The sequence below is a fragment of the Dicentrarchus labrax genome, unplaced genomic scaffold (assembly GCF_905237075.1).
Source record: "Dicentrarchus labrax unplaced genomic scaffold, dlabrax2021, whole genome shotgun sequence".
NCBI classification, from domain to species: domain Eukaryota; kingdom Metazoa; phylum Chordata; class Actinopteri; family Moronidae; genus Dicentrarchus; species Dicentrarchus labrax.
The window spans coordinates 13,278,093-13,289,335 of record NW_026136712.1 but is presented as its reverse complement, the minus strand read 5'-3'; the positions used below and the strand labels follow the sequence as shown (position 1 = coordinate 13,289,335).

At 41.1% G+C, this 11,243-nt stretch overlaps 1 protein-coding gene across 1 annotated transcript; it reads left to right on the top strand.

Moving 5' to 3' along the window:
- The first annotated feature begins 61 nt into the window (after nucleotides 1-61).
- Nucleotides 62-10,947, top strand: tdrd1 (tudor domain containing 1). The gene is made up of 27 exons (XM_051418523.1): nucleotides 62-168; nucleotides 397-446; nucleotides 760-917; nucleotides 1,237-1,274; nucleotides 1,365-1,425; nucleotides 1,826-1,940; nucleotides 2,092-2,158; nucleotides 2,290-2,370; nucleotides 2,473-2,652; nucleotides 2,755-2,898; nucleotides 3,080-3,245; nucleotides 3,363-3,446; nucleotides 3,848-4,024; nucleotides 4,109-4,216; nucleotides 4,607-4,777; nucleotides 5,125-5,385; nucleotides 5,755-5,886; nucleotides 6,263-6,370; nucleotides 6,500-6,667; nucleotides 7,001-7,348; nucleotides 7,442-7,558; nucleotides 7,661-7,789; nucleotides 9,198-9,365; nucleotides 9,497-9,895; nucleotides 10,153-10,218; nucleotides 10,333-10,376; nucleotides 10,507-10,947. Exons 3-27 carry the CDS (start codon nucleotides 779-781, stop codon nucleotides 10,576-10,578), a joined length of 3,543 nt encoding a protein of 1,180 aa, XP_051274483.1. The 5' UTR covers nucleotides 62-168; nucleotides 397-446; nucleotides 760-778; the 3' UTR covers nucleotides 10,579-10,947.
- The last annotated feature ends 296 nt before the right edge of the window (nucleotides 10,948-11,243 follow it).

The following is an 11,243-nucleotide window of genomic DNA, read 5'->3' as shown; positions in this document are numbered from 1 at the left end:
ACCATGCGTGCATATTGCACCTGTATGCGGCCTCCACACCTTATCTTTGACTCCAATGCAGTTCATGAAGACAGTGTGCATTGTGCAGTGACCACATCAGTGACCCAGCATTCAAAGTACACGATGACACAGACAGACATGAGCCCATACAATATTTCACACTTGAAGGTAAATATGTTTATTTATGTCATATTATGTGCATTGCTTTTGGTTTTCTATGGTTTTAATAATTGTAAAGGATAAAAAAAGGTTCACACATTCCCACACTTGTGCGTAAATAAAAGCAAAGAACATTTAAAAATGATATAATGTCACAAAACAATATAAACAGAGTCGGTCTTAAAGCACTACTTCATAATAACATTCATCCTGACCTCTTTGTTTCCTCCTATTCAGGCTACTGCGCATGTGTAGTACTTCACCTCCTTAGAAACACGTGCATTCGGGTAAGATATTGACCGTGTAATTTCACACCATAAAATACAGATATATTTATTTATATGGGGTTAAATGTTTAGTTCCGTCTCGTAGCATATAATTGTATCTTGTTGTTGGAAGTTTTGCTCAGTTAACACCGTGTGTATTAGCTTGCTAACAGCGAAGTGTAGCCGCACAACAGCTGTTTCACCGTTGATTAGCTAGCCAAGAATTCAGCTGCTTTTTTTTTTTTTTTTTTAAAGAATAAACGAAAACTTTTGAGAACTTGTCATGAACACGTCATATCTTAATAAACTCTTTGACTTTATATATTTGTTTTAGGACGTTGACAGCTGTCGCCATGTACCACTCGGTTCGACCCAACCTGCCCTTGAGGAAACCATCATCGAGCCCCGTGGCTCTTTGTGCGTCGCCTTATCCGAGACTCTCTATGCCCAATGCTGCACCTGTGCGCCCGTCGTCCAACGCCATTGGAGACGGTAAATGTACTGCTGTCATTATCGGACTCAGCCTTGCTCAGTTACTATCTGGTCAAATATTGCCTCGTTTAATTCATATTTATGTATATATTCATATTTTTACAGCTTTTTAGTAAAGTTCAAGCTGTTTAAAAGCAAATCCAACCTCTGAGGGTTTATACTCAACAATGTAAGGTTCTGCTAAAAGTTTAGCTTTGGTTTGGACAACTACGACTAGTAACTAAACAGCAATAAAATGTTACTGTAATAAGTCGCTACTGTATTTACCATCGGACCTTACATTTCAGCAGGTTCCTTCCTCTTTTTCTTTCTTTTGCAGGTCCCACAAATTCACCACTCAGCAGAGATACAGCTGCAGTATGTAACAAATGTGCAGTTCATCATCATTGGCTTTCTGTTGAAATAAAGTTAGTTCTCTGTGCCACTTACATTTTTCTGTTTTCATAGGTGTTAGGGATGGTGCCACCAGCACTGACTGTATACTTCTGCAACTACTGTGGGCAGCAGGGTAAGTAAGTCATGGAGGGGCAACAGTATACAAGCATTCAGCAAAATCAGGGGCAAATTCTGGACTATTTACATTATGTTTATTGATGAGCAGTAATGCTTCTTAGCATGACATCGTCCAAAAATTACGCATGTCAAATTTGCAAATTAATAACAATATTGATCACCCTTTTACATAATTTATTCTCAACATTTAGAAAAGTGAGAGTATAAAAAGTAACAAGTTTATAGAGTGACATGCTTTTATGATTTGAGTATATCCTGACACTGTGGTGCATGGTAAGCATGGTGGTTTGGTTGATGTGATCGTTTTTGTCAACACAGCTCAAGTGCACTGTGTTGCTTTGTATTTATATTTGGTGAATTTAGCAGTTTCTAATGAACTAGTATTCCCTTGACAGGAAATTTTCGGTGCAAGCGCTGCAAGAAGACCCCATACTGCTCTGTGGTGTGTCAGACACAAGACTGGAAGGCACACAGACAGTTGTGCAAGTCCACTGATCCAGAACCTGCAAAGTAAGCTGGGTCAACTCCGAGTACCACTAACTGTCAGCTGTGACGATTCATTAATGTTAACAGAAAACTGGTCAGCTTGTGATTCAGCAACTAATGTTGAATCATTATGTAATATCTAATAAATAATGTGTTTGTTTCTCTTGATCTAAAGTGAGAAACCAAAGGAAACCACAGCTTTGCCTGTAGCAGGTGACAGAGCTGGCCTGCTTGACTCTAAGGTAGCAATGATTTGTAGATCTGCTAATGCTAGTAAAAATTTTAATTTTCATGAATTGAAAATCTTTAACATAGTAGTCAAGGATTTATATCCTACGTTTTGTTATCTACATTTAACCTCTGTCTATTGAAGCATGGTGATGCATCCAGCCTCCAGAGAGTCTATTTGAAGGATTTGCAGATGTCTAAAGTCATTAAGGGAACAGACATCCAGGTACAACATATCCCAGTTTGTCTCCACTGTAAAGACTGATCTAGTCAATGTTATTGAATACCAAACGCAGTGTCCCTTATTTATAATTGTATGTGTTTCTAGGCATCTGTTGTAGAGTTCTACAGCCCTGGCAGGTTTTTCCTTCTTGCCCAAAGACCTGAAGTGCTAGAAGCTCTGCAAAGCATCACCACAGAGCTTCAGAAAATATACAGCTGCCCCTCTGTAACAACATATGTACCCTGTGTTGGCGAGGTTTGCGCAGTTCAGTTCTCCTGTGATCTGGTGAGCAGAGACCTTCGCAATTTGACAAGAGACACACATTTTACACATTAGCTCAGTGCTTGACTGTGCCACTTTTGTTTGCTTCTATTTTTTTATGTGTAGAACTGGTACCGAGGCCTGGTCCAGACCTTGGCTACTGACCAGAAGACCGCTAATATCCTTTACATTGACTTTGGCAATGAAGAGGATGTGCCTGTGGACAGGATTAAGCCCCTGGCAACAAATATCCAGCCCTTTTGTCCATGCGTGAGTGCATATTCACACCACTCAAATTAGCGTCTAATGTGGCAATGATTAGTGTCAAAGCATATTTTTGTGAACTGTCACGGCCATAACTTTCCACAGTCTCCCACTACATAACACACGATAGTTTGTGGTGTCTTAAAGCTGGCATGATGACCCTAGCAATTGCATCTATTACTTCCAGGCAATGGAGTGCCGTATCACCGGGGTGGTGCCAGTGGCTGGTGACTGGTCAGATGAGTGCTGTATTTCAGTGAGACAACTTTTGGCCGGCAAGATTGTGACCGTTAAGCTGGTGGAAACACTAGAGCACGGTCGCATCCATGCTGTGAATATCCTGCTTTCCATGGGTAGGTTATATAGTGTTGGTAAGGCTGAAAAACCAGATCCATTTATCATGGGTGTAGTGTCATTTGTGATAGGGATACACAGGTAAAAGCTTTGTCAACTCTCCCTGACTCTTTTAGGAAAGCAGTTGAGCACATTCCTTGTTGAGTACGGTTATGCAGCAGAGGAAACAGTCAACACAACACCAACTGAGCAAGAAATATGTAAGTCAGCTTTACATGTACTTAACCATCTTATCTCAAGTCAGTCTGCCGACCAGGGTTGCATGGGGCAAAGTCTGGGAGAATCACTGTGATAGAAATCCCTGTTACACTGCACAGTTTGTTTGAATATGTAATATACAGACATGTTTTGGAGCTCTTAAAAGTCATGAAGGTCATTAAAATTATACCCAAACATTTTACGGGTACCCAGGCTAGATTAAGACCATGCATTTAGCTTTTGGTAATACAAAAAGGATTGTTCAGCATCTGGATTTGTTTTGTATTTGTTACCAATTCAGAGCAATTAAAGTTTTATTTTTGTCAAAGTATAGGCTGCACATTTGTGCTGCATGTTTAAATTAAATAATGGTAAATGTAATAATAATTTAAATTTTCCTCAGACGCCATGATGAGTGCATCCTTGGACAACTTCAGGCGTCTCTCTGATGGGAAAGATGACAACACCTGGGCTCAGCCACCCGAGCCACTGACACAGGCAGTGGGTGACTCATTCTCTGTTATGGTTACTCATTTGCTGTCACCCAATGAAATTATCGTACAGAAGGTGGAGAACGCTGGTAAGCAGCATTTGTTCTGGTACACAGAACATAAAGCTTTGGACTTTGACATGTATCTTTAACTTAGGAGGTTTTGGTTTACAGGAGTGATTCAAGAGTTGCAGTTGAAGCTGAGGGAACACTGCTGTCAGGTCCCAGCCCCCCAGAACTTCAGGCCAGCACCCGGCACAGTTTGCTGTGCCCAGTTCTCAGGTACAAACCCTACATACTTAATGAGAATGTAAGACTCTTTCAGACAGTTTGGTTAATGATAATATGGCTGATTATGCCATTCACTAAAGAAACACAAAAGTCAGTATTTAAAGTTGATAAATGCAACATTTCCAACTGTTGTGATTTCAGGAAAGATTTATATTTGCATTTCATTTAAGTTTACAATTTGAAAATGCTTCGACCCTGAAAGGTGCTCAAATTACCAATTCACAGATTAAATATACTGAGTGTGCCACCTCTGATTTTAAAACATTTCTACATTCAGCTCATTGTGAACATGGTTACACACATTATAATAGCAAATTAGTACTTTTCCTGTGTTTGACCTGCTCTGTAAACCTAACTCTGACCTTTTGGCGTTTCTTCCAGAGGACAAGCAGTGGTACAGGGCTAAAGTTTTGGCTTATTCATCAGAGGAAGGTGTCTGTGTGGGCTACCTTGATTTTGGCAACTCTGAGGTGGTGGATTTAAGCTATCTGCGACCTATCAGCACTGAACTACTGGCCCTTCCCATGCAGGCTATGCCTTGTGGTCTAGCAGGTAGAACATGTTTAAATTATTAGAACTTTACTAAACCAAAGTGAAGTAAACTGTGTTTGATGGCTCTGAAATAAGCCACAAGGCTGAAGATTCTTCAATTGTTTTCATTTCCTTTATTATGTAATGTCCTAGTGTACTCCTTTACCTTCTTATCTTATAAAATGTCTTGACTTGTAGTTATACATTCATTTTATTGCAGCAAATCCATCCCTAATGCCAACAAGCATTATATTTGAGGATATTATTTGTTTTGAAGGGTTTGATTTGCTGAATTTTACTGTAATTTGAAAACACATTTATGTCACTCACACCCTCTTAAATATCTGTATTTTGGGGCTCCTTCCCAGGGGTGCAGCCTGTTGGGGAGAGCTGGTCACAAGACTGTCTGTTGGCCCTGCAGCGAAGGGTATCGAACAGAATACTGCGCATTGAGATCCAGGGAGCGCATGAGGGCAAGGCTTTGGTGGCCATGATTGATGAGGCCAGTGATCCTCAGGCAAATGTGGCTGAGCTGCTAACCTCTGCTGGTTTCGCCGCACCTGCACCTGCTCCTGTTACCACCACTAGTGACCAGCAGGTTGACCAGACAACAACCGCGGAACCACATGGTGGGGATGGAAATAAATCTTACTTACTTTTATATAAAAATTATATAAAGTTCTATCAAATTGAAGCAGTGGTTCTTCCTCTTTTAAGTGTTTAACAATGACAATGTTTCCCTTTCAGGATTTTACAGGATATTAAAGGAATTAGGGAATGTTAATTTAAGTGAAATGTCATTTGAATATGTCTTTGTGGCCACCGTTTCATGAATCTCTAGCATATGTACCCACAATAGCCACAGTTACAGTAGACTTTACTTACTGATTTCAACTGAGGATTTTATAAATAATTTATACATTTATATTTTTGATTCTAAAATACATAGTTAGGTCTATATGTTAAGAATTTTTTTTGTGTTGCGATGTGCGCTAAAGCGCCATCCCCAGCCTGTGAGCCTCTGGTGTGGTCTTCTGCTGAGCTTCCCAGTGACGGCCAGACAGTGGCACTGCTGGCCAGTGTCGTGGAGAACCCTGGAGAGTTTTACTGCCGCATCAACAATCCTACAGGTATTTCTTTTTCCTTGATGCCAAATTAAGCTCAATATTGGCTTATAGTAAGTGCCATTTTGAGTCTTGTAATTTGTGGTTGCATATTTAAGTTCTGTTGCCCCACAAAGGTTAGTAGAGATTTTGTATTTGTGTAAAATGTGCAGTAATTTATCTGATTATTGATTATATTTCCTTTTTTCAGTTATTCTTTGTTCTCCCAGAATGATGCAAGTAGCATGAAAATCTGTGGGAAACCCTGCATTGTGTGTGATATTATACCAAGGTTCTACATAATTTCAGATGTCCATATAAGACTTTATTAGTTTTATATTTTGTTACTTTAATGCAGCCTTTTCCTGTGCCACTTTAACATTTGATTTCATGTGTTTGTCAGACCATCAGAGGCTGATAGAGCTGGGAACTGAGTTGAAACAGCACTGTGAGGGGCAGGCCTCACCTTTTGAGCCCAGAGTGGGAGAGCCTTGTTGTGCCATGTTTCCTGGTGAGACTATCTACTTGTACCACTGGTTGTGCTACACACTGTCAGCTCACTAGACAGACATTGACATTCAGAATGATCTTTTCTTCTTCTATGTTGTTTGGGGATTTAGTTGTGTTTCTTTGTCCCAAGGGGATGGAGCATGGTATCGGGCTATGGTAAATGAGTTGTCAGAAGACAAGGTGTCTGTAAACTTTGTGGACTACGGTTATAGCATGAAAGTGGAAGAGAGCCACCTTCGACCCATTACACCTCAACTCCTGACTCTACCCTTCCAGGCAGTTCGTTGCAGGCTCGCAGGTAGGGTGTGTGTGAGGGAAAGTGAAAGTCTTTTATCCATGGAAATATGACATTAAAGTAATTTGTGCAAATTATATACTGTCTTATTTAGCAGACAAACAGGTATCACAATATTTTGTTTCTTATTGGGGATTTGCTTTCAACTCCTTGTCTGCCTTATATTAAATACTTGAAATTTTGGGGCATATTTAGCCAAATCATTATTGTTATCACTCTGAATTTGAGTATTATAACATTTGTTTGGATTTCTCTCAGAAGTTAGATAAAAGTGGCATAAAACAAGATTTTAATATTAAGTTTCTTAGAAAGTTGTGTTTCTGTGTTTGGATTTAGGTGTGGAGCCCCTGGGATCAGAGTGGAGCAGTGAAGCACTGCTGTGGTTCCAGACGCGGGTGGATGGCGAGCAGCTCTGTGCAAATGTCCTTTCTGCCTCTGAACAAGGATACGATGTGAAGCTGGAGAGCAGAGGGCAGGATGTAGCAGCTGCCCTAATTTCCGAGCAACTAGCCAAAGCGCCTGGAGCACCTCCCAAAGAGACACATGCAACCACAGGCGCTGAAGCCAAACACCAAGAGAAAATAAAGGAAAATGAGCACAGCCAAATACATGTGCAAGCCTCCAACCAGACCGGAGCCAGTTCCAAAGAAGTACCAACTGACGGGACTGCAGCGCTATCAGAAGGTCAGCTGGATTGTACGTGCCCTAAAGATGAAATGCAGTGGTTTGATGATATGAGGAGCCTGATTGAAATTGAGTGCTGTAATCTTGTTTCAGCTCCATCTTTTCCAGTGGACTGGAAGACAGTGGAGCTGCCTGTGAATGAGACCTTTCAGCCATACATCGCAGCTGTCATTAGTCCTTCCCTCTTCTACATGATCGGTCCCAGCCAGGGTCAGAACGCTCACTCAGGCTCACTGCCTGTCATAAGAAGATGCACAAATGGTGAAAATGTGATTCTCCTTCCTGTTGTAATTACTGTGTGTTGTTGTGCAGTGGACCAGCAGAAGCTTCAGGGGGTGATGATGGAGCTGGCTGCCTACTGTAGCAACCCACGGGCCTCTTCATCGTCCACCGTCCTGAGCAGACCAGCTCCTGGGGCTGCCTGCTGTGCCCAGTTCTCTGGTGAGGAACACTCTCATAAAAATAAATACATTATGTATATCTTAAAAGGGCAAGTCAAGTCATCCAAATATTGATCTGCTCTCTATCACATTGCCAGATAGACATAAGGTGCCTGTCCAAACTGTAACACATGCAGCTCTTGCCTCCATCCCCCTCTCCAGTAGTTGTCCGCCATATCTAGAAGTAACTGTCATCTGCAACACCATCACAGCTGTTGAAGAGGCAGCTAGGGAACATAGCCAGCAACACAGACACATTGATAGGATGCAAAGCTCTCCACCCTACTGTAGACATGAATTATGTGTGAGTGAACCTAGTTTAGTGTTTGTAAGCATCGCCATGACCCCTTAAAGCCACTAGGTGTCAGACAGGCACATTAGAAGTAAATGACTATGTGAGGAAGCCTCTAACTCCATGAGGTGTTTCACACCCTAACATGATACTAAGCAAAGGTTTTACAAGGGATAACAATCAGAAAAAAAAAAATAAATGCTACTTCAAAGTATAATAGCTAATAATTTTTTAATATATATTTGCTTATAACCCAGAACAATGTAATCTTTTGTTTGAGGAATGTTTTGACAAATAATTACAGTTTAGTTCCTCTAAGGTGGATTTGTTTTCACATCACAACATGCTTTATGAGGAAGTTGCTTCCAGAGTTTAATAGATACAGCCGGGGAAAACCCCATCGCACAGACAGCACTGTTCCCAGGCATCGTTTAACGATTACAGGGTAAGAGACTCTATGGGGACGGAGCAGCTGATCCATCATTGAGCTATTACACCTAGAAATATACAATATACCACTTTGAATTCCATTCTCTCATTTACCCCACCAGTTTTTATGTTGCTCGCTGACTGCTTGAGACCCCACCTGCAGTTGTTGCCCCTGTAGAGCTAAGCTGGTAATTTGGTGTCTGCTAGTAGATATAATTACACAGTGCGTGTGCAGCCGAGGATAGGAGCGGCTCTTCGTTAAACACAGTATGCAAGTAGGAGACTATAGCCTGACATACATTCCGCAGCTAACAACAGGGTCTGTTTTAATGGATTTTTCAGTGCTGTCTGTAGGTTCTGAGCTGGTAAAGGCTCATCAATTTTTAAGGGCAGCTGTGTAGGTAGAGTTGTCTTTGTCAACTCTCAAAGGCTGGATTCAAGGCTTTAAGCTTTAAATCCTAATGATCAACAACATATGGAAGATAAACTTTTTCTATAGTTTATTTTACTGCACAGTCGAAAATTTCTAGTAAATCAGTTGTTGTAAATGTTGCCCATCTTGTTGTTGTGAAGTAAAATACACAAAAACATCCTCTGGATTTATGTAATTTGCATCCGGTGGCGCTCTCAAAACTGCTAATGTATGGAATCAAACACCCTGGTTGGACTTTTTTTGTTTGTTTTTCAGCTGACAATAACTGGTACCGTGCGGTGGTCCTGGATGTCGCTGAGAATGAGATGACTGTCATCTATGCAGATTACGGCAACACTGAGAGGGTGCCATTCTCCCGCATCTTGCCCATCCCCGTGCAACTGCTGCAGCTCCCCTTTCAGATCACTCGCTGCACGCTCACTGGTAAGGCAAAAGGGCTGTTATTCTTGTTCTCTGAAATTATATAAAACTTTACCACAGGTGTTTTTTCTAATTTCTCTGAGCTGTATTACTTTACTCCCTCATTCCCGACTCTGCCCCCTCTCTGCTGCCAGGTAAAGAACACTTCCCAGCCCAGTGGCCAAAGGAAGTGCAGCAGATGTTTGAAAGCCTGCTGGCGAATGGCGTCCTCGCCACTGTGCAGTCCTTCAGTGGCTCTGCTAATGTGCTCTCGCTCACTCTGCCCACTGAGAAGGGCGGGGGACAACTCACTGCCATGATCTTGGATGCACTACAAGCCCAGGCCAAGAGTAATCCTTGCCAACCCAGCACCCAGAAGGCTGAGCAAACTGACAGCAGCATACCCACTGCCAGCACTACAGTTGTTCCCGACTGCCCCCAGCCCAAGCTGACAACTGAGACCCAGAAGGGGTTGGAAAATACAACAGCTACCACTGGCCCAACCATAGCCCCAGAGCAGGCACCCCAGACTCCCCAGCAGAATTCATTCAGTGGTTGGTCAAATCAGAATTCAGTTGATAGTCTTCACTCTTAAATCATACATTCAACAAAATATCCTAGAAAACCCAGGATTGGTCTGTTTAATTTGGTTCAAATTACTTATTAGAAGAGCAGCAAGTAATTACCTAACTAATAACTACATCATTGATCCAGTCTATTTATATTTACTGAATAATCACAAAGATCCAGTAAGTGAAGTACAGTAAGGGCTGAAATTCAGCAGCAGTTGTAATGGTATTTTGTTTTTCAGATGATCCGGTTCAGAGGATTGTTGAGCAAATGGAGGCTCCATGTAGAAGTGATACAAAACCTAATGGTATGTATGCTTTAAAACAAGAACATGATCTTTGACTGCTCAACTTAAACTGGTTTTAAACTTTAAATTCCAGTTACAATTAGTTTGTGACTTGGCTTTCTGTTTGAATCCCAGGTCCTCACACCTGTGGCTGCTGCTGTCTGAGCCTGAAGACTAAGGTCAGGACTGGTTTCACTTGGATTTGGAAAGGATCTTTGAACTTTTATTTTATTTTGATAGGTTTGATAATATCGATAATGGGCAGCACTTGAAATTTGAGGTGGATAACATGTTTTTTGTTACTCACAGATGGACCACCTGGACCAGTTGGTGCAGCTGCAGCTTTCTCTCATCAAGCAGTTAGTGGGACAGACAAAATAAGATTTACCAAGTACACAACTTTAAAGTCTTGTTTGCCAACTTGTTGAAATTGAGGATGTTGTGTTATTTCCAACCGTTTCTTTAAAACAAGTTAACTCTGTGGCCTCCAGAGACAGCCACCCAGCTTGTATTTGAATTTTGTCACCATTCTCCAGAAGTTGCCATCCAGCTTTTAATTTTGCTTTTCAGGGCTTTTATGTTTTTAACCTCTGGTTAAATTTCACTCATTTTTCCACTTCTAATATTTCTTTTAGAGAATATGCTGAGTGCACTTATTCGGTTTGTGAAAGTTGAAAAATCAGCAACACAAGTTGTTCAACCTCAATTACCCAAGTGTGTGTTTGTCTCCTGTATGTACGCGGAGCTCGTTGTACTGCCATCTGTTCCTTTGTTCAGTCATAATCACCTGTTCAGGTTGGGATGTCCAGCCTGATTGATTTATGTTTGAGTTATGTTTCAGTTTCTACATAAAGGTTCTGTGACAAAAAAAAAGAATAGAAAATGCAGTGAAGTGATTTTATTTCCGAGTGTCTTTTGAATAATTTGCTTTGTGCAAAGTAAAATATAGAAGTTGTTTGACTTTGATACATTCCTCCAGTTCAGATAAGATAGACCTGTAACACATGAGGACACTCATGTGCCAAATATGTTCAGTAAATTAAAAA

Bases quoted from the DNA above. Each gene is read 5' to 3' on its own strand.
- tdrd1 (XM_051418523.1), top strand. From the start codon at position 779: ATGTACCACTCGGTTCGACCCAACCTGCCCTTGAGGAAACCATCATCG. The intron at 3,447-3,847 runs GTAAGTCAGCTT...AATTTTCCTCAG, and splicing joins ACCAACTGAGCAAGAAATAT to ACGCCATGATGAGTGCATCC. The intron at 4,217-4,606 runs GTACAAACCCTA...CGTTTCTTCCAG, and splicing joins TTGCTGTGCCCAGTTCTCAG to AGGACAAGCAGTGGTACAGG.